The 22,765-nt window shown below is 42.1% G+C and overlaps 1 protein-coding gene across 3 annotated transcripts in view; it reads left to right on the top strand.

Annotated features, from left to right (window-relative positions):
- Positions 1 to 227: 227 nt before the first annotated feature.
- ITGA6 (integrin subunit alpha 6) overlaps positions 228 to 22,765 on the top strand; it is a 37,171-nt gene continuing 14,633 nt past the window's right edge. For 2 of the 3 annotated variants that reach the window (XM_054278532.1, XM_054278533.1), the window contains exons 1-8: positions 228 to 461; positions 15,151 to 15,278; positions 15,709 to 15,788; positions 17,549 to 17,804; positions 19,246 to 19,377; positions 21,702 to 21,912; positions 22,341 to 22,534; positions 22,669 to 22,757. In XM_054278532.1, the coding sequence (XP_054134507.1) occupies positions 262 to 461; positions 15,151 to 15,278; positions 15,709 to 15,788; positions 17,549 to 17,804; positions 19,246 to 19,377; positions 21,702 to 21,912; positions 22,341 to 22,534; positions 22,669 to 22,757 (1,290 nt within the window). In that variant the 5' untranslated portion in view covers positions 228 to 261. Of the gene's footprint in view, positions 462 to 15,150; positions 15,279 to 15,708; positions 15,789 to 17,548; positions 17,805 to 19,245; positions 19,378 to 20,603; positions 20,721 to 21,701; positions 21,913 to 22,340; positions 22,535 to 22,668; positions 22,758 to 22,765 lie in introns of all 3 variants that reach the window. The other variant, XM_054278534.1, reaches the window with a different exon arrangement.

The raw sequence follows: 22,765 nt of genomic DNA, 5'->3' as shown, positions 1-22,765 counted from the left end.
ACGGCTTCACTTTGTGTCGCGAAGGGCAAAGACATCCGAGAGCCGGGGCGCGGCAGGCGGGGAGCCCCCTGGGGGCCCCGGGAGGTGATGGGCGACTCACGGGCGGGGCGACGCCCTCGGCTGCCCCTCCCAGGGGAAGGGGCCCAGCCCGGGGACATTTTGTGCTGTGCCGGGGGCCGGGCACCCACGGAGGGCGGGGCGGGGCGGGCCCGGCGCGGAGCCGGCGGGGCACGACGGGCGCGCTCAGCGCGGGGAGCGGCGATGGCGCTGGCAGCAGGTTCCCGTGCCGGGCGAGAGCGGATGGCGGCCCTGCTCGTCCTCTACCTGCCCCTCCTGCCGGGGCTGGCCGGCGCCTTCAACCTGGACACGGACAACGTGATCAGCTGGAGCGGGGAGACGGGCAGCCTCTTCGGCTTCTCCCTGGCCATGCACCGGCAGCTGCAGCCGCAGGAGAAACGGCTGTAAGTGCACCGCGCCCCGCCCAGCCCCGTCCCGGGCCTCCTGCCGGGACCCTCCTACCTTCCACCGCCGGGAAACTTCTCCTGGCGGCGGGCTGGGGTCTGCAGCCCTCCCGGCCGGCGGCGGGAGCGGGGCCGGGCCGCCGGGGGCCCTCGGAGGGATGGGGCAGCACCTGCCGCCGGGCGCTGCGGAGCCGGGGCAGCGCCGAGCGGCGGGGACGTGCGGCCGAGCGAGGGGCCGCCCCCGCCCCGGGAACCTGCGGGCAGCCGGGGCTGGAAAGGAGAAGCGAGCGACAGCCGCCGCTGGGAGCCCTTCCCGCCGCAGCGCTGTCCTGCGCCGGCAGGCTGCAGCCCGGGGCGGCGGGGATCTGCGCCGCCGGAGCCTGCCCAGCATCTCGGGTTTGGGCTCCCTGGGCATACCCGGCATCGGTAATTCAGGGTCTGCTGTTCAAGACGGAACCCTGCCCGGGAGTGCAGATGAGAGGTGATACTAAGAAGTTAAGAAAAATAAGTCAGGGCTGGTGGTATATGCATGAAACTTCTTTTGGGAAATTATGGAGACAAAATAAGGCTCCTGTGTACATCTTCAGCATCCTTGCTGCTTTGTGTCCAAAGCGGGGCAGTGCTGGACCCCACCCTATCCAGTAGTGCTGGATGGAGTGTGAGCATTAAGTATTGTTGTTAAATAAATGCGCCCTCCTCAAATATTTAGTATTAATTCAAGGCAAGATGTGCTCATTATCCATATAGAGTTAGTGGGAGAAGGAAGCTGGAAATAAATAATATTCTTTGTAAAGTTAGGTGGTAAATTGAAAAATCCTGTAGGCTCATTTTGCTCACACTTGCATTCTTGTGTGACTTCATAAAAATTACAGTGTGTGGAGGAGTATAAATCACATACACCCATGTTGCATCTTCCATCTAGCAGATAAAATGACCCATAGCATCCTGAGGAATGAAATGCAAATCTGTGAGCTCCTTTCCAGAGGCCTTTGTCTTAATTCTTGACAGGATTATGCTTGCACAGGTCTCATTTTAGTATTACCAAGAAAGCAGTGCCTGAAGCTTGTTAGTCTCCTGTTGTACTGTCAGTCCTGGCAGAATGAGTGTGGAGGAATATGCAGACAGCCAATTACTGAGAAAAAAGAAACAGCAGAAACACAAGGACAGTCACAGTATTCAAGCTGGTATGTACTATTTGGCTGAAATGCCTCAGAGATTGTTGGCATGAAAGTTCTGTATTGTATGTCTAGTAAGTGCTTCCTCAGGCAGTCCAATGTGGGGAAAGAGCAGAGCCAGATGCTATCTGCCTTGACATGGCTTTCTGAATCCAGGCTTTCATGAGAAGCAAGGGTCTCTATTAGAGACAAAACCAGACTAGACAAACTGCGTTTTATGGTGACATGCGCTTCTGAGTATGAGGTATCTTGGCCATTTTTCAGCTCCACGAGTTTTAGCATAGGGAATTGGAATGCTACCCTGGGTTGCTGCTGGGTAGTATGCTTGGAATGAAACCTTTTATGTCAAATGGGCATGTTGTAGTCACTTTGAACATCATTTTTGTGTCTGTAAGAGTAGTAGTGTGTGGCTTTAAGAGAACAAGACATTAAATACGCTGAACTCTTAGGGGCCAAGTTGTGTTTAGCTCATTTTGTGTGAGCTCTGTCTTCTGAAGCAGGAGGTTTGTTGGGGAGTCTTGAAGAGAAGCGGTCCATGTTAGGCTGCATTTTTATATCATTTAAAAATGAGCTAGGTTGAGCTAATACCAGAGGATTTGTGTGGTCTTTTCCATGGAAACCCCATGCAATTTCTAAATGGATTGATTCTTCATAGATGCAACAAATGGTATCTGCTGTCCGGATCCTTGGGGAAGGTGGAAAGTTCTGGGAGCAGAGGTCATACTCAAGTCTTCTGCTGAGAAACAATTATGTCTGATGCCTTCATGCTGCCTGTTACCTGTAACAGCAGGACTCGGGTGCAATAACTCTGCATTCCCAGGTGCATTTTGGTCTGTCTTACCTCTGCTGCAAAACTGCATTTATGTACGGCTATCTTAGTCAGATAGAAGTATTTATTTTACCCTTTCTTCTTGAATGGATGCTAATTTCAAAATTCAGTTATATTAAGAGTGTGAACACTGTTAAGCAGTTGCCAAAAGTACAAAAACTCCTGATTCATTCTGAAGTGTAATTAAAAGTGATACTTGGAATCTCTTCTGGCAAGGACCCTTATTTCAAAGAAACCTGTCAGCTTGAGCGCCTTTCTACCCCTCCAGTTTTACAAAATTAGAAACAGGTTGTCACAGACATGTGCAAACTCAGTCTATCTTTGGAAAAACAAGAAAATGAGAGGTAAAAGGTAAAATACATGGAGTGTATTCAAGGGCTAATGGCTTGGAGCAAGGCTTGGTAAAACAAATGAAATTATATGTAATTTTACCTCATTTAAGCATTTGTTAAGTGAAATGGTTCCCACTTCCTCACACAGGATTGTTCAGTGTTAATCATTACAATAATCCTCTGTAAAGATGAGGGTGGAGAATGTCTAGGAAGTGTGACAAATAAAGGTACAGCTGAAATAGCCTTTGATTAAACATGGTATTTGCTTTTGACCATCTTTTTTTCTTAGTCACAGAATACTGTGGATTTCATATTAGCTTTGAATGACAAATTAATTTATTAGTGTTAGCTACAAATGCCATGTTTGCTAATGAATTACTTAACTTTCAGCATTATGAACAGATGACTGTTCAATTGCTTTGACATAAGTTGTAAATAATACTGAGTATAAAGCTCTGAACTAGTAATAAGATTTTGGTTTTGAGTATCTTCAGGTTAGAAGAGTTGGAAAGTTTATTAGAGAGGAGAAAAGCTTTAGTTTATGGGGACTGAAAGTGGACTGCTAATGGTGTGTGGTTGTGAAAGACAGCTGAATACAAACTTTATGTACATTGAGGAACATTATTGTTGGAGGTACCAAGGCAGTCTCCCTGGATTTTTGTGTTTGGTTCTGGTTCATTGTCAAGCATAGTGAATCAGGCAGCAGAAAAGGCTGATGGAGCTCTAAAGGAGCTGGGCTTATTGCCCTGTGTAAGTTTGTTCTGTTTTTAATCTATCAATATGATGAAAGGGAGTTCTGGTTCTGCAGGGGAGTGGTGGCACAACAGCAGCACATTTAATCTGCAGACTGGAAGGAGTTTTGTAACTTAGAGGAGTCTGAGACTGGGACATAGCTATAGGAGAAATATGGTTAAAATGTAAGGGGTCCTGTGATGAAAATGTGAGTGTATCCAGCATCTCTAGATGGGGACTGCACTGATTATGGATTTATTAACTACTATATGTTATAAATATATTACTATTAGAATAAAAATGTAAATACTAGCTACTCACTATATATGTAGTGCATGTAGTCACATATATGTAATTTTATAGGATATATAGAGATACAGTCTGTATGTATGCATACTCCATGTAAGGCGTCCAGCAAATCCATTCCAGTTTGGTTGTAATTCACAATGACTTAAGCATCTTGAATTAGAACACAAACATCAAGAATACCTAAATTTGTATATTTCATAGAATCATAGACTCCTAGAATTACTTGGGTTGGAAAAGACCCTTAAGGTCAGTCCAAGTGTGAACCTAACACCCGTTAGCCAGTTTTTATTTGTGGTTTAGAATAATAGAATCACAAATTATCCTGCCTTGCAAGGGACCCACAAAGACCTACTCGCAAGTAATTCTGATAATATTTTCAGTGCAAGTATGGAGCTGAATTCAGGTAGGCTTCTTGTTATTGTGTAAGGCTAGAAGGGATGACACTGTAGTTACTAACATTCAGGATTCTCCCATCAGCTGAAAAGCTGTATTGAAAGCTGTGGATAGGCACTTTATGTCAAGACTGCACTGACCATTACTGGCCATAAAATCCTAAAAATTGCAGTGTCTTACTGAAAATTTTACTTGTCACAGGTTTTGCTGACACTGCACGTCTCTACTCTGAGCTTTTATATCAATACATAACAGAGTTGCCTTAGGTCAGCAGGTCTGCTGGCATTGCTGTGCTGCTGCAGTGCATCCTCTGTGGCATTTAGCCAGTACTTTTCTGTTCTCTGGGGCTTGGGCTCAGAGACACTTTGCTCCAGCAACAAAGAGCTGGATGATGCTGGTCTGCAGCGAAAAATGACAATTTTTGCATGCAGAGGTGGTGTAGTGTAATTCAGACTTTGGGTGAACTGAATTAAAAACAATGCACGTTTATACCTTCAAGTTTAAAAGCTGTAATAGTGATGGTCCTTGGTTAGTGCTTCTGTCAATTAAAAAAGAAAGGATTTGCAATAAATTTCCTTTTTTCTTAGGCTGTGATTTTACTGTGTCACTGCACCTTGTATTTTCTTCTCTTGAGTGTCTCTCTGATTTTGTCTATGCAAACTATTATTGGATAACCTGCTTAGTATGCTTATTTGCTTTCTTAGTGATAGTAGAGGAGTTTGTGTTCAAGATAGATGTCCTGTGGCAAAGGTCAGGATCAAATGAGGTTGGGAAGGAGGAGTAGTTGAGGAGTTTACTTGTTGTGGTAAAAGACAGATTTTCAAGAAAGATCCACTGTGCTAATATCATGGGTGAAAGAAGCAAGACAAATTTATGTTGCTTAAGGGGTGTGTAGTTGTTACAGGAGGAGCAAACTGCAGAAGGCTGGCTTTTTTTCCCAGTACTGATTTTGAGTTATGTTCTTGGTTATCGGTGGCAGAAGCCAGACAGGTACGTTGGCTTCTCATAAATGTTTTTTTCATAAGGCCTAACAAGCACAAAAGAATGATTACTGATCTAATTTGTTGCTGTATGATTTCTCCACCAAATAAATGAAATTAGCATATTGGGTTGCCTGGCATGTTACAGCAGTAAGCTGTTCATCAGTCAGCATGGGCCATTCCTTTTTCCTCTGTTAAATTCCACCTGCATGTGCCAGAGCAACTGTAAATTTTATAAGGAATGCATTCTGGTAAATTCTCATTGGAGATAGCATGCTCATTTTGAAAGAGCTGCATTTAAAATCATTGTTTAAATATTTCAGAACCAGCCTGGGTCTAGATGAGTCATTCTGGCCATAACTGTAAAAATGCCACATTTTGAGGGCATATTCTATGGAAAGGACAAGACTGAGATAAGACTATTGGGCAAATGTCAGTTTAAGAGCAAGTAAGTAAAAATCCATATTATTGAATGAGCAGATGGTGGTCTGTACTGTGAAACATTAGCTGGGAAATGAGCACCTTATCATTGTATTTAGCAAGGGTAGGTAACAGCACACGAATATTTGATGAAAGAACTATGCAAGAATAGTCTGGAAAACATTGAATAATTCCTTTATTAGCACTAAATATTTTTGATTGCAATATACACAACCAAGTTACTGCTTTGAAAGTAATGTGAGAAGAATGTGGCTTAGAAAACAAATATGAACATGGAAAAAAATGTTTTGCTTCCATTTTAAGGGAATAATTCTGTATGTTAAAAATAAATTAACTATACCATAGGTTACTAAGGCTCCTTTTGCAGCTCTTGCATCTAAGGTATTGTATTCTTGTTAAAATGCACTTCTCTTGGGTTTAATGTATTGTATCACATTTTCTAAGATTATTTTGAGAATCCCATAGCAGTTACTTTGGAAAACTGCAGTTATGTTGGCTTAGCTTAAACAACAGGCAGTGTGTATTCTGCTGTGAAGTTCCTGAGATAGATTTTTGTACCAAAATAACAGTGAAAGGCAAAAGGTACTGCTTCTTGCATTGTGATTTTTGGAGCATTTACTGGTATGCATTGATTGCTTTTGCTGGAGTGGCTGTTTTTCTTGTTTCCTCTTACAGAACTGTATCTAAAATATGTAATGTCCTTCAAGGAGTTGAGCTAATGTGTGTGAGGATGATTAGACTGTGTTAGGAAAGGAGAAGATCTGCTGAATCAAGGAGAAAAGAAGGAGGGATTTATGGGATGGGCCCTGTCAAGATGCCATCTACAGCATAAAAATGTACTCCAGTGCCTCCAGGATAACATGGAGAGATCCTGCACTGGATTTCACTGCCAGCTAGCGAGTTTCTAGGCTACTTTTAAACTGTATTCCTTGCATTTGTTTTCTATTTTCAGGGTCTTTGGAGGTCATCTAAGAAATAGAGAGCAGCAGACAGGAATGATCAGCATTGTTGAGTTTGCTGACAGTTAGTGTCCATGGGAATGGCAGAATTGTCTCAGGCTGAATGTTACTTCCTTTTTAGTGAAGATGACTTTTTTTTGAAATGGAGCTGTATATGCTTAGTCTCTGCATGATTCATCTGCCATTGTCACCTTCCTCAAAAGTAGGTCTATAAAATAAATCTTAAAAAAAAAAAGAATTGCAAATATGCTGAAGACAGCTCACTCCTGTATTGCCTGCGGTTGTTTGTTCAGCAGCACATGCGTGGGTCAAAGGTCTGAAGGAAATGCATGTTTATCCTGAAGTGGTCAAAAGTGGCAAGCAGCTGTTGCAGATAGCAAGGACACCATCATCATGGGAGGTTGAATTTTTTGTGTCCTTTACTTACTGCTCCTTTCACAATACTCTGCTAAGGGAATTATAAAGATTTGTTAGCCTTGCACTTTGTTTTCAGTGCAGCTGAAGCTGCATAGTGGTTTTGTCCGCTGGCTCTTAGATGTTAGTGATGTCTAGCAGAGTGTGTGAAAAGCCATTTTAATTATCCATGTTTGTGTAGTGTGAAAAACCCTCAAGTGAAAACCATCTTGTCTTGGCCAAAGATGCTAAAATAAATTTGGTATATTTTTTTCTTATACAGCCAGTTCCTGTCGCTGCTACTACAAATATGGTGTAATTTTGCAAGTCCCTGTAATCTTTTTATCCACTCAATTTATTTTTCTGCTAGAGAAATGTTTGATAATTATGTGGTGTGGTCCGTGAATATTGCTGAAGATGCAAGTTTCTCTTCCCAGCCAAGATGTGTTCCTGCATATAGCAGAAGAAAACTTCTGTTGTCAGATCAGATATAGTCCTAGAAATAGCTGCAATAGTATTTGTACAACTTGCAGCTTACAGGAACATAGGGTATTAAAAATACCTGAAAAAAACCTGATTCTAAATTCTGCTCAAGTGAGAATGTAGGGAGTGGCAAAAAAAAAAAAAAAAAGCATGTATGAGGGGATGTGTGTAAAAATTAGGCATGTGGAGGAGTCGCAATATACAGAGTAAGAGATTGCAGTGGGTTTCTTGGCACAGTCACAAACATAAGTTTTTTTGCAAAAAATCTTGTTCTTAAATTTTTAGAGCTGGTTGAAATTCTCAGTTTGAACATTCCTATTCATAGTAAAATATAATGGTTTCTTCTTCCACAGATGTGTATAAAGAGCAGTTTCTTGTGAATGTATAATTTAGTTCTGTTGATCTGTTTGATCAGTGGTTGAGTATCTGCATGAAATATAAAAAAAGGGCTCTTTGAGCATCCCAGCTGCACAGGTTATGACCTGTTTCTCCTAGGGAAATACCTTATTGGAGTGATGTTCTTTCAAGCGACTTGAGTGCCTGTGTTTTCGGTTAATTTGAAGGCGTGGGGGCATAATGCGTCATGTACCCAGTGACACATCTGCCTTTGTCATTAAGCTCATGGCTTGAAGAAAAGTGTTACTCAAACTGTGGATCCGATAATAGGCATTTAGCCCAGGGCTATGATGGCTTTAAGACTGAAGGAATACTTAGAACTGTGCTCTAGCATGCAAGCGCCTTCGGGCTGTTGAAGTGTGTGTGTGATGGCTGTTCATGTACTCATTGTATGAAGATCTTATTAGGGATTACCTTCAGGAAGGTCCACGCATTTCCTGCACATGGAGAGTTCCTTAGCCCCCTCCCACAGGGTACTGCTCTGTAGTCCGCAGGCTTAGGTTGGCAGCTGGGCAGGGCACAGCTCAGCTCAGGGGTGCCAGTGTTGGTCTGGTGTGGGTGAGCTTCCTTCCCCCGGGGTGCTGCTTGGTGTGTTGTAACTAAATGTGATAAACTTCTGTTCAGACCTTGAACCAGGCAGAATTTATGTGGTTGTGTATCTAGTGTAGGAGGTTTCTACCTGTCTTGGTATTCTCCTTACAATTCAGAGGGAGATGGTGGTAAGTCTGGAAAAGGAGGAGCAGGGGGGAATCTCATAAATAGATGTATGAGAGAAGGAAATATGGCTTGGGTTAGCATGAGGAGCAGTTGCTCTTTCAACTCTGCAGGGCTGTATTAGTTGCAGAAGTGTCTCATATTGCCCATTGATTCTACAGTAAAATGTCCATCTCTCTTGCTGTACTTCTTTCATGCCTTTTAATAGTTTAATTGTGGTGATAAATGAAACTGATGTACTTCATTCTGTGAAGGAAATAGAGGAAGGACATTTCAACCCAAATATTTGTTTTGTGCTGAATTAGAAGAACTACTATTATTTTTTTAAAATGACTTTTGGCACATTGAACAGTATATGCCTGTTAAGGTTGTTAGTTCTCAAACAAGTAGTGCCTTCAAATACTGACTGCGGGCACTGCTTTCAGGTTCCCACCCCCCCCCCCCCCCCAAAAAAGAAAAAAAAGCAACTGTTTCTGTATTTTTATTTCTTTCTTGTGTATTTTCTAAAACATGTACCTAATATATGATGTGATACTTGTTTAATTTTTCATGAACTTTTTATATGGATGCCGTTTCGTGGGGATACAAAGACAAGTCCTGCAAATGTGAAGAAGTTTAAATGAATTCTGGGGTTTTCTATGGCATGAATGGCCAGCAGCCCAAGTGCAGAAGACAGTAATTCCTAATTTCTGTGAGGCCTGCAGAGGTAGCCATGTTCACAGGCCGCTGATCGCAGCCCGGCCTCGGCACAGCGGCTCCTCCGCAGGCCCGTGGTGCGCGGGGCGGGGGCGGCGCTGGGCGAGGCCATGGCTGGGGAGGGCCCTGCCCCGCTGGGGAGCTCTTGGCAGTCGAACAGGGCTGCCCGTGTGGGACAGCGGGACGGACGCGGCTGTCTCTGTGCTTGTGGGTGCCTGGGGGCTGCTGGCTCACCCGGCTGCTTTGCTGCAGCTGTTCCTGCGTGCCTGGCCTGCTGCTGTTGGGAGCTGCAGCGTGGTGCGCCTGCAGAGGAGAGTGGCTGGGTTGTGCCCAGCTGGCTGTGGTGGGACTCCCATAGTTCAGCCCTTCCAGTGCAGACAAGGTGACTCTGGGCGGGGGCTGAGCTAGGACTGCCAGGATTTTGGCTCCCAAGTTAGTTTCTTGAAATGGTGCGCTTGTCACTTTCGAGTTAAACCACATGTTGTTTTAAGAAGATTTCATGCAGTACCAGGCACTGCCATGTTAGAGAACCTGAGTGAAAATCCCTTTAACATTATTTCTCCTGTAGGTTTATCATAAATTAATTATAAAACTCTCTGATACATATTTTACAGTACCAGTTTGTAGTCAGGTCTGTTCCTGGCACGAGTGCTCTTCCTTTTAAATCTGAAAAATGTATAGATTTTAAGGGAGAATTAAACCTGTAGGTAGTATACAGGTTGCATTTGTTATTTGACAGTATGAAATCTATGAGGTATCTGTTGATTAAAACCAGAGAGTGGTGTCTGAAATGGAAAACTGGATTTTGAAACACAAACTTGGGGCAGACTGTACCATTTCTTCTAAGAAAAATGCTTTGGAATTGGAAATAAGATCTGCAAAACCTGTTTCAAATCCAGACAGGCTGGGCTCTGGACTGTGATGGGAAAGTGTTTATTTTTCCATGTGACTTTCAGAAAGTCAATAATAAGTGGCCTTTCCAGAACAACAGGTATCTTTGTAGTTCCAGTTTTGCTTTGTATTAGCTAGCCCTAGTCCTTGTGCAGTTTTTGGCTTCTTTTTCTAGCTTCTGTCATAATCTGTTTCCTAAAAAAGGCTGAAGAAATAAAATGAAAATTGCAATCCTTCAAGTGCCAAGCCTCCAGGCAACAGAGTACATTAATGATGTACTTGGCCACAGCTTTGCACTGTTAGTTCCAAAGTTTAGCTGTGGAGCCGCAGATCAGGAGAATATTCAGTCGCTTGAAATAGCTGTTAATAGCGTACTGACCATGATGGGTGTCTCTGTGAAAAGCATCACAGGTAAGCTCCCTGCTGACACAGTTACTGGTTGTATTTTGCAGGGGAGGATCTTTTTTTGGAGGAGCCCATAGTTTAGCCCCAGTTCCCATTAGCAGCCCAGTGTGTGAAGGGACAGTCTCTCTGTGCGGATTGGTCTGTGGTGCTCTTGTCCTGTAACTTGTTTCTTTTGTGGAATGGCAAATCCAGGCGTGAAGCTGGGTTGGGGCCACCAATATTCACAGTGGCTGTCCCACTGACCAGCTTCAGTTATGTTGAAATATTTTGGTGGTTAAATGCATCCATCTTCTGTGCTTGTTAATTTTAAGAACAGGTGAGACCACATCATTGCAGAGGAGTGAAAATACAGCTCAGGCCAAGGGCTGTAGATGCCCACATTGTGATCAGGGGTCTCTGCCTGGAGGTTTTAAACATTTGATAGATGACTTGTGACTGGTGATTTTGTAGTAAAATTTAAATTGAGTTAGAGCCAGTGGCTCTATTTTGCTTAATCTAGTGAAACTCTTTCCCAAGAGGGCACTGGAAGTGGGAGAGAGAAAGGATGTAGGAGTTTAACTGTCCAGTCAAGGGTGAGCCATTTCATGGCATTTAGCTTTGTCAGTTTCCAAATTTGCCCCCCTTGTGGAGTCTTTCTGAAAACAAAATGAAGTGCAAAGTCTGCAGTGGCAGCATTGTTGCCTGAGAACAGCAATATTCCATTTGAAACTTGTGCTCTGAGGAGCCTGCAAAATTGCAAATTACTTAGACCGGTGACTACTTTATTTCACTTATATGTGGAAGTGGTTAATGGTTTCTTACCCAGGAAACACTTTCATGATTTCTACTCCAGTCTGTTAAGGCTCAGAGCAGGCACTATGGGTGTGTTTGCTTTTACTTTTAAAGAAAGGCTGGCAAAGATGTGGCGCCTTGTTTGGGTAGAAGGACATCATGGAAAAGGAAAGAATTTAAGGAATGAAGAAAACTTTGGGAGATAGCAGAGTATCTGTTTGGTGCAGACTGTGGTATTTTTTGTATTTGTTTAAATCAAAATATAATTTACTCAGTGGGAGCCTCTTACTTTGATGAACAGGATATTTAATCTAAAAAACATTGAAGATCTTCACCCTCCTTTAACTTGATTTCTTTTGAGAGTTTTTTCCAAAATAGAACTGTAATGAATTGGTAATAATTTTTCTTCTCTGAAGTATGTTGCGAAAATCATATATTACCCTTGGACAATTCCAGGCTGTAAGTGAAGAAAAGAATTTTGCTGTGGAGTGAGGGAATACTTCCAGGAGGTTGGATGATTTTTGGATTTCTTTTGAGATGGTTTTCGCATCTTAACTTTGACTTTCCTTTTGGAAGCAACCAAGATAGTTTCATGAGCAGTATTGGAGGGAGTTCAAATAGCTGTGAGCAGAAACCACTCCCAGTTCTTACTGTTGTTTTCATTAGCTGAGAAGGAGCCACAGCTACCTACTAAACATTTCCAGAATTACCAATTAAAGCAGGGAGGGTTTTAAAATCTGCACCCTACTGCTTAACATTCTGTAGTGTGTTGAAATGGAAAGCTCTTGTATTTTACTTTGGACTTTAATGACTCTTTTGGGCCATATCTGATTAAATAAAGTTACACCCTTTCTTCTCAGTGTTCACCTAACTGTTCTTGCTGAATGCCGGTTGTTAAAAGCATAAAGTAGTGAAGAAAACGCAAAGCTCAGTATGCCATGGTGCCTCTGGGTGCAGGTGTGGAAATCAGCTGCAGGGCTTGTGGTTTGTGTTGCTGTGGCACTGGGGGTGGCAGTGTCTGGTGAGGCGCAGGCCACGTGGTCTCCTCCTTCTCCCTGATACCCAGAAATGTTTTGTGCTAACCAAGTACCCTTCCTACCAAGACATATTCTGCAAATAGGCCCACAAAGAATGGAAGATTTGGCTGCAGTCCCACCCACAGCACTTGGCATGGTAACAGTGAACAAGATATACAAGTACCCCGCTTCTGCATCCAGTGGGGCAGGAGAATGTGAGCGAAATTGCAGGGACAGACAGACAGGTTTGTCCTCCTTGCTCCCCTCAGTAGGGACACTGTTTGGTAAGCCTTGTGTCCTCAGCTGTGCTGAGTGTTGACCTGGGATATTAAACTTGTGATTGCAGTGGCACTTTTAGTGCTGGATGTAGCTCCTCTGCAGTTAATGCACTCTCACCCTCAGTCCAGAGGAACGTGGTATGTTGCATTCAGTAAATCATCCTGTTCCAGAATCTGACTGGTTCTTCTAAATGCAGCCAGACCTACAGTTCATAGACTGTTTGTGTATCTGGAGTTGGACCTCTAGTTACATGGTGCCTACCTGAGTGTGGGCAGTGAGTTCTCACCTTCTTCTGCTTCTTGGAGATATGTGGGCTTATGAAGCATGTTTTCCACACACACTTATCTAAAGGTCTGCTCCAGATGCAGATAAAGTCAGTAAGATGTCTTGATGCCTTTTCTGAGACTTGAGGAGCTTTTCTTGCCTCAGCTGTTGTGTTCGGGTGTAATGTAACAGCGCAGTGAGGTAGGGTGGGTGTAGCTGTGCCCTAGGGTTCCTTGGAGGGATGTGCTGCCCTACTGCTCCCTGTCTGGAGAGCAGGGGCCGGCTCTCCCTGCTGTGTTACAGCTGCTCTCACACACACAGGTACAGCCGGGGTCACTTATGTCTGCAGGGCAGGCAGCACCCCCTGAGCCTGCCTCTCAGTGAGGGCACTTAGTTACAACATCGTACACCAGTCCTGGAGCTCTCATCTTAGGGGATTATCTTACATTTGGCCATGAATCTGGGACTGGAAGGGAGTGAATCTGTTCCTCTAAATCAACTGATGCCCATAATTGGCAGTGGGACTTCAGTTATTATCACGTATCTTCAAGAAGTAATTAAGAGAAATCATTAATTAAAATCTAATCGATAGAGCAACTGGACTGATTCATTTGGTTAAAAATCAGAATTTCAGTTTGAAATTGGAAAACACATGCTTTAATTATAACTAGAGCTAAAAACATTGAAGTTTTATCCCAGGGTTTGAGAGAATTCAGATTTTTTTCCCCCCAACACTGTCACTTGTTGGATGCTTATTTTAAATTAAATTATATTAATGGTTTATTATGTTACATTTCTGTGGATTAACACCTGTGCAGTCTGATTGGCCCAGAAAAAACCCAGTTAGGTTATAGTAAGTATTGAACAAGATGTGTGTGGAAAATCAGGATTCAAGTTAACAGTCAGAATTATCTGTTTCTGTAATTTACGTGAGGAATAGCAATTGTTGTCTGCTTTTCTCTGACATTGGACTCATGGTAAACATTAGATATTAAGTCATCATAACTCAATAAAAAGCTAAGTCTCTGAGAGGAACTGATGCTCAGAGATGTTTATATCCAGTATACTGTACGGCTGAGCTTCTGTTTTCTGTAGAGTAACAAGGCAAGCCTACCATGGGGATAGAAAAATCAGTAAAATTGTCTGTGTGTTGGAGTATCTTGCGTTTTCATCTCCCACTGCATTCTTGACATTGGGGCGTTATTTTGTTATCTGAATATGCATTCTGGAACATGATTTTGGACATTCAAACCTAAGTGAAAATAGTTACAGTAGACCATGTCCACAGACCTTCAGGGAGAAGTCCCAGTAAATAAAATTAATCATACCATGAGCATGGGTGAAGAGAAATTAAGAATTTGTTTTTGTCACTCTTCATTTGCAGAGGAAAAGTTCCTAGGTTTTGAGTGTCTGTGTTTCATCTGCTGCTATAAGGAGATGGTGATAGCTGGAAGAGCATTCCCTCACTCTACCCCTACCTCTGACCTGCAGAAAGAGGTTTTGCTTGGCAGTGAGAAAGCTAAAATGGAACATGCATAGCTGCAGAAAAAGCTAACCTGGTTTTGGCATAATGAGCTCAAACTTGATTAAAATTCTTTTATTAAATCACAGCAGAGTAAGTAGGCACAGAGTAATGACTGGAATGTGTCCTCTATCTGGAAGGACTCTGCTGAGCACGTAGCACAGCTCAGTATATGAGCTGATTCATTTGTATTACTGCAGCCAGGCTGAAATTCACACTGATGTGTGGTTCATGTCATACTTCTGGAGTTCTGTGCACACTTTTTATTTTTAAATTAAGTAATCTGGCTTTTATAATAGAATTTTGATTTTTCAAATGTACCTTTTAAATGGTACATTTTTCTAGTAAAACATACCACTTGATGCCCTGATAAAAAGATGATTTTGCCAGAACTGCCGGACACCTACTTTTTATCAACCACTATCAGAGAATATTGCAACAACAATAACAGGAATAACAATACAGGTATTGGCTTGCAGGTCTAATAATTGTAATCTGCATTACTGCTATACAGCTTCTCTCCTCCCCCCCCTCACTTTTCCTCTTTTTAAAAGAGCAATGCTATTGTGGTGTAGTTTTCCATCCACCTTCAAATGTGGACATGTCAAACTTCTAGCAACATGGTGAAAACACCTCCCGATTCTGCTGCCTTTCTCTTTTCTAATATTCCTTCTACATATTCCTTTAAATTACTTTGTTTTCCCTGCAGATTGCTGGTTGGAGCTCCTCGGGAAAAGGCCTTTCCAGCCCAACAAGCCAACAGAACCGGAGGGCTGTACAGCTGTGACATTGCATCTCCAAATACAAACTGCCTGCGTGTCAAATTTGATGAGGAAAGTAAGTTTTTCAGTGCTTTTGTTTTGAATTGAAACTGATTGTTCTTGTTTGATGTCCTTTCCTGAGGCAGTGTATCAGGCAATTTCTTCTGATTTATACCTAACTACTTTTTGCATCACAATAAGTTGTAGCTTAATTGCTAAGTTCCTATGAGATACTTAAATCTTGGTAGATTCTTACTGTTTTGTAAATTGGTGTAACACGAAGTAATAGGCTAGAAGTTTAATAAAATGGAAGCTGTTAGTGATACATGTACAGACACTGCCACCTGCAGACTGTCTGTATGAAGTTCTGTATGAAGAGTCTCCCCTGACATGGGCTTCAAGAAAAGACAAACAAACAAAAAAAACCAAAACAAACAAAAAAAAACCAGAAAAAAGAAAATGTAGTGAACTGTTAATATTTCAAGCTGTTTTATGATACTTTGCAGCTGACCCAAGGATGGAGAGTAAAGAAGACCAGTGGATGGGTGTAACTGTCCAGAGTCAGGGGCCAGGAGGAAATGTGGTGGTAAGTGCTAAAGGACTGACTTGCAAAAACGTCTGGGGTCTCCAGTACATGTTCTGAATGGTCTGTGTTTCTGTGCAGCTTGCTGAAAGGGAACTTGCCTAAGTTTACTCCTTTGATTTCTCCTAGGCAAGGACTTAAATGTCTCCTTAGCAAAATAAGGCATTTGAGATTGTGAGAGCTTTAAATTATTTTTCTACGAGTTAGCCTCTCTTTGTAACCATTTAAACAATCTAGAATGGACAGTTTATTTTCAAGGGGTACACTATTTTTTTTAGTCATATACACAATTTTTCTTTTAACTACCAGTAGCTGCAGAAATAGGGAAGACTAGTGTATAAGGCTGTAAAAGTAGCAGGTTATCACCAGCCTGTTTTCCAAGATGGTGAGCCTCACTTGAGCTTTTATCAGGGACTTCCACTGAGTAGCTCCTGTGAATTAATGTCGTCATTGCACTGCACTAGATTGCACTGCAGTAAGACTACGTGCTTACAATACATTGATACTTTGTGATTTTGATACTTTTTTGATTTTTTATTAAACAGAAAAGGTTTTTGGGAGTTATGAGAGACAGAGTTTAAAAAGTAACATTCTCAGTTAAATAAAAAACACTAGTGGTGCTGCAGGATAAAACATATATCATAAAACATGTGTGCAGTGAAGCTTCCTCATCTAATTGGAGGTTAAAGTCACTGCTTCCAAACCTGAGGGCAGGTGACTTCAGGAAGTGAATTTGGTTATTTAAGCATTTAGAGGCAGTAATAACTGGCTTTGGTCTGCCTCAGAACCCAGAGTGGGAAGGAACACATAGAAACAGTCCTGTTCACTGAATAATCGGTCATCAACCAATGCTATGTTGTCTTTTTGTGGTGAGTGGGGAATGCACTTCTCAGATGAGGTGTGAGCAGCCTGGAGGTCACTGCAGCAGGACAGTACTGCAGTGCTCTAATGTGGAGCAGCTGGGTGTTTGCATAACATGCAGGCCTTGATAGGAACCATAGAACAGGTTTGTCAGCTAAGACAAACTTTGCTTGTGCTCTTCACACAACCTGCTACATCTGAGTCTTCCAGAAACACTGCTGGCAAAGGCATTTGATTGTTCACATTTTTTTACAATGGTTTGGTGTTTACACTGCTTAGCCAATGGCTGTTCATCCTTTGTGTTAAATATTTGATGAAAATTCTTTTCTCGGGGGATAGTCTGAAAGGATGAGGAACAGGATGTGTTTAGTGCTTCAGCTCTGCCCCAGTGACATTTGCCCTGTAAATGGAACATCCAACAGGGGAAGTAGGAGCAACTTCCCTCCCCTCCACTGGAGAAGCTTTCAGCCTCTGCTTAGTGGCGCTTTTCTGTAAGGGGCAGGTTCTGAATAGTCTTGGGTAGATGGTAGTTGAACCAGCTTCTTGTGTCCTGCACGGGTGTGTCGGTCCTTTGAGAGCTGTTGGGAAACAGCCACTTCTTTCTTTGAGAGAGGGTGGTTTTCTCCTTTCTTCTTGAAAGAGAGGGATTTAATGTCAGGAAGGGCTTTAGGGATTTAACCCTGTGGCCATCCTTCACTGTGAAGCAGACTGCTTTGCCCTGTACCTGTAGGTGCCCAACCTTTCCCACGTGTTGCCTGTAGGAAGCATTGCATTCTGCATTGGGTGTGTCTGCAGAGTGCCTTGGTGGCAGGAGGGGCTGCACTGCTCCCTGAGCGCTGCCTTCTGTGCTGAGCCCTGCACGACACACAGACACATCACACGTTGTTTCTTCTGTCTTGCAGACGTGCGCACATCGCTATGAGAAAAGGCAGTATGTAAACACAGTGCAGGAAACCCGGGATATCATTGGAAGGTGCTATGTGCTCAGCCAGGACCTCACTATTAAGGATGATATGGATAATGGAGTGTGGAGTTTTTGTGATGGTCGTTTGAGAGGCCATGAGAAGTTTGGTTCCTGTCAGCAAGGTGTTGCTGCTACTTTTACTAGAGACTATCATTATATTGTGTTTGGTGCCCCAGGCACTTACAACTGGAAAGGTATGACTTGGCCTCCTTCCTGCCTACCCTTCCCACTTCCTCTGAGACTGCTCTCAAAGGTTGAATCCCGAGTTTTAATTGTTTTTTAAGGGGAGAGGAGATAATAGGGATGTAATGATTTTACTGCTTTTACAAAATGCTATGCTTCTAAGTATCCAAATATCAACACTTACTGAAGTTTCTTTAAATATCTTAGTGTGTATTTATGAATAATGGAACTTTGCACATATGTACAGCAGATTTTCCCTTTATTAGTCTTAATCTTACGGTGGGATTGAGGGCTTACTTGGACACTTACATACAGGAACAAACTACTAAATTTTTATGAGTTACTTGACCAGCTCTTTTTCTGCATTTGAGCAAATGTTAGATAGCTGCTGAACTCTGTTTATTCTGCAATATTCTCTCCTTCATTCTTTGTGAAGTTTCTGGAAACCAGTACATTCCAAAATAAATATTGAAGGGTTGCAGGAAGGTAACAGCAATACTACATATATTCATATCTAAATCCATGCATGTCCATGTAAAATTTCATGGATAATCTAAGAGCCAAGTACTCTGTGTCATCTAGGAGATTCTCCAAAACATAAGGGGAAAAAACCCTGGATATTCTTTGTTAGTTTATGTTCAGAAGCATCTAAATGCCCAGTTCAGTCTCTAGAAGTGATTTTTCCCATCACACTTCATTACACCAACAGCTGTAAATACTTTCCTCTTGAGAACATCTGATCCTCCAAGCACTGCATTTTTCCACCTCGTACACCTGTGCCTGGTGGATGAACCGTGCAAAATCAGTGTGTTAAGCTCTGGCACAAGGTGTACTTTAGTGAAAACTTAATCTTCCATGTATCTGTCAACAAAATCTGCCTGACCTGAAACAGCATACTGAGTGCAGACACCCTTTTACTTTAATTGCAGAGAAGTGCTAGTAGAGTCCTAAGAGTACTCTTCTGTGTAATGGAGAAACATGTTTGTGCTTGCCAAAACCTTAATTATGCCAATTGATAAAAGGGAAGCACACTTTTTACTGAACAATAGCTTTTTTTCTTCTTAAATACTGTTTCTAAGTATAATGCTGGTGTTTGTCATAATGAAATGTAATTTTTTAAAAACTCCTGTGTAATTACCTCCTTTTAAAGAGAAGCTTTATAATGCTAAAAAATACTGGTGGTTTATGACCAAACAGGTTCAATAGGGTTTTTTTTGAGAATTTCCTTAGTATCCCATGTTTTCCAGATCATTGTATGACTTCTTTGTAGAGCAGCGTGAGCTTCTGGCACACAGAAACAAAACACTAACCCAGTGCACTGTTCTGTGTTTGTCCCATTTTAACAGCAGTCACTGTGTCATTCATCATAATTAATATAAGTTGGGAACATTTATTTGTTATTTTTCTCACTTATCATTTGTTTGCTTTTATTTTATCATTTCATTTTTTCAGGGGTGGTTCGTGCAGAGCAAAAGAATCAGACATTTTATGATCTGGGTATCTTTGATGATGGGCCTTACGAAGTTGGTGATGAGAGCCGCCAGGATAAGAATCTAGTTCCTGTTCCAGCTAACAGTTACTTAGGTAGGATTGAGTACATGTGGTAAATCTCTTTAGGTCTCTTAAACATCTGTGATCCCAGCCTGGTGTGATAATCTGAAGTGGGAGCAGATGTTCCATTGTGGACCCTGTAACATGTTAACTCTTTGGGATAATTCACAGCCTCCCTCCACATTTATGGACCAGTTTTAAGTGTAAGATGATACTGCTGAGATACCTAGAAGAGCTGCTGTTGTAATGTGAGATTCAAGAGCTGTGCCAAGGGCCTATGGAATCTCCAGGAGTGATTATAATCACTGTGATGGGTCAGTACAATGAATGAGTCTGTAGTCCTTAGTTGCACAGTCTCTGCCATGTAGTATCAGAAAGTTTATCAAAATTTGAGTTTCTGGATGTAACGGTGAAGGCTGTAGATTTTCTCTCCTGGTAGGTAAATGCAATTCTTCTATTGTTTATGCTTTTAAAACTCCAGTGACTTTTAACAGACCTTTAAAATGCCATAATATAAGTGCTGTTTATATTTTACTGATGTGTGTGTTGCAGGAGGTGAATCTCTTGCTCTTTGTGCAGTCAAGAAAGCAGGAATATGTCCTTAGGCCAGCGACCTTTCTGTACACCAGGGAGATAGACTGAAAAGGCTATGCTGCATTTTTGGAAAGGCATTAAGTGTAAAGAATCCTTCTGTTCCAGTGCAGATTTCTGTGGTGTGTTGATCCACTGCTTTTGGCATATGTAACAAACAGAGTTTTGGTAACCTGAGACTGGAATTTCTGTGTGAGTGATGGAAAGCTGAATAGATGGGAAGGGCATTGCGAATGTAAAAAATAAAAAACCAAGTCAAGAAGAGAGCAAACTTAGAGCTACATATGTGTTAGGAGAAAGAGAACATAAACTTCTCTTAAATATCAGCTGTAATTACTGGGTGTAAAGCTAACTAGAAAAATCATCCTAAGAGCTTAGATTAGACAAGCTGATAGCATCTTCTGGTGGAATAAGAATTGAGGAGCGCTGTGGAGGCCGATGCCTTTTGCTGTGAACAGTCATCTAATCTTTTTCCAGTTGTGTAACCAATGCATTTATCTCCTAAATGTAGATGCTGCCTTGATTTGTAATAATCAGAACCACTTCCAGGCAAGCCAGCTCATCCCAGGCATTACTGTGCTGTCTGTTTACACCTTAAGCAAATGTGGTTATAGGTGCCTTGCTTAACTACTATTTTTTTCTCTTCAATCTTTCACTCATATTTATAGGTCTTCTATTTTTGACAGCTGTATCTGATACTCATCCAGATCAGTTTGTGTACAAAACATTGCCTCCCAGCATACAGGTGGACAAGTCAGTGGATGTAATGATGAATAGCTACTTAGGTTTGTGACCACTTGAGGTGGCAGCATCTGGTCAGACATAATCTCCAGACCTTTGTCATGATCCCCTCCCCTCTATCCCCTCTCATATCAGTAAAGCATGAAAAAAACAGGGATTCAGATAAAGGGGAGACAGCAAAGGAACAAGGCTTGAGAGAAATGCTGATTTGTCATGCATTTCTCCGAACCTTCTCATCTTTCCTGCAGCTGGGAATCCCTCAGTTTTTTCTGGAACTGTCATTGTGAATTGTTGTAATTGAGAATTTCCATAGCAGTGGTGAAGTGTTTCAGAGGGAGATTCCCATCTGGCTGGTATCTTCCTTCCTTGCAAAGTGGGCATTTTTCTACTTTGGCCTTCACTGGATATATTGGTATTAGCAGTACAGTCTTTTAACTTGGTTTTTCATATTTTAAAATGTTTTGTAAGACTAAATTAATTTGAACATATCATTCTTAGAGCTGCATTAACTTAAAATTGCCTATTTCACCATTACTGTGTAAGCTGATTCTCAAATACTGCATACATCATTCATGTGAGAATGCTTGTGCAGAACAATTTGCATGTTTGTAATGGAACGATACTGACTTTACTTAGGAGGTTTTCTGATAATTTTGCCAGAGGTGAAGTACTCAAGCTATATTGAAGTGGTAAAGCTGTAATTGTGTCTGAGCTGTATGTATCCTGTGTTTGGGGTCTGCGAAAAGCAGGTCCAATTCAGCAATGAAGTACTGTGTTTTGTGGGGAAACACTAACTGTAATGTATGGAGGAGTGTTTGTAAGAATGTAAAAAAGTGTTGACTTGCAAATACACATCCACCAGTGCAAACAGAAATGGAGAATTCCCAGCCATAGCACACTGTGTTTTAGACAAAACTTATATTCCATATACCACTTTAATATAGCTGGGGAAATGTTTATTTTTTCATATGAAGATGCAAGCTGTTACTTAGTTAATTTATACTTTATTTCTTTCTCTGTTAAAGGTTTCTCTTTGGACTCTGGTAAAGGAATTGTCTCCCAAGATGAGATGACTTTTGTGTCTGGTGCCCCAAGAGCGAACCACAGCGGAGCAGTAGTTTTACTAAAGAAGGAAAAAAATCAGAGAGCACTTTCCTTGGAGCACATGTTTGAAGGAGAAGGGCTGGCCTCTTCTTTTGGCTACGATGTTGCTGTTGTGGACCTCAACAGTGATGGGTATGGCTGTGATTAACTCCTGCTGCTGGAATAGCGATCATGTTTATTTCTGCTTTGGTTTTGGTTTGTCAAAGAATGACAAAGCCCACCTTCCATGTTTTCCTGGAGGAAATGGTGAGCATCTTGAGACTCAATCAGGATGGAGTCTACCTTTCTAATGAAGTTTTATTTAAACAATTATTGTAGACAGAGAAACAAGAAATCAGTCTCATACCCCAAGAAGACCATAGAAGGTCCTTGTACGCCATCAAGGGAATAAACCAGCTTGCAGTGTCAGCGAGGCTGTTGATGCCCAACAGTTTAATGCACATTTTAGTCTTTGTTCAGCAGCTCTCTGGGCAGCTGATCTTGAGCTCACAGTCTTAGCAGTTATTCTTCAGAGTTCTCCTACAAAAGCATTGCCTTTTCTTTTCCCTTTTCATCCTAAGCTGGCAGGACATCGTTGTTGGGGCCCCGCAGTACTTTGACAGAAGTGGGGACATCGGGGGTGCCGTGTACATCTACATGAACCGCCAGGGCCAGTGGGCAGGGGTGAAGCCTCTTCGCCTAAATGGGACCACTGACTCCATGTTTGGACTCGCAGTAGAAAATGTTGGGGACATTAATCAGGACGGATACCCAGGTAAATGGAAAACAATGACAATAAAAAAGTGTGAGATTGTTTGGCCAACGCCAGACTTGTAACATCTTACCCTTTGATTGCATGCTGCAGAAAGAGCAAGAATGATTTTAGATGTTGCAATTTATTTTCACCAGATATTGCAGTAGGGGCTCCGTACGATGGTTTTGGCAAAGTATACATTTATCATGGATCCAAGAATGGAATAAATACAAAACCAGCACAGGTAATGAA

Source organism: Melozone crissalis, unplaced genomic scaffold (assembly GCF_028551555.1).
Source record: "Melozone crissalis strain CALT ecotype California unplaced genomic scaffold, PUWL_Pcris_2 ptg000023l_1, whole genome shotgun sequence".
NCBI classification, from domain to species: Eukaryota; Metazoa; Chordata; class Aves; order Passeriformes; family Passerellidae; genus Melozone; species Melozone crissalis.
This window is presented reverse-complemented; position numbering and strand designations above follow the sequence as displayed.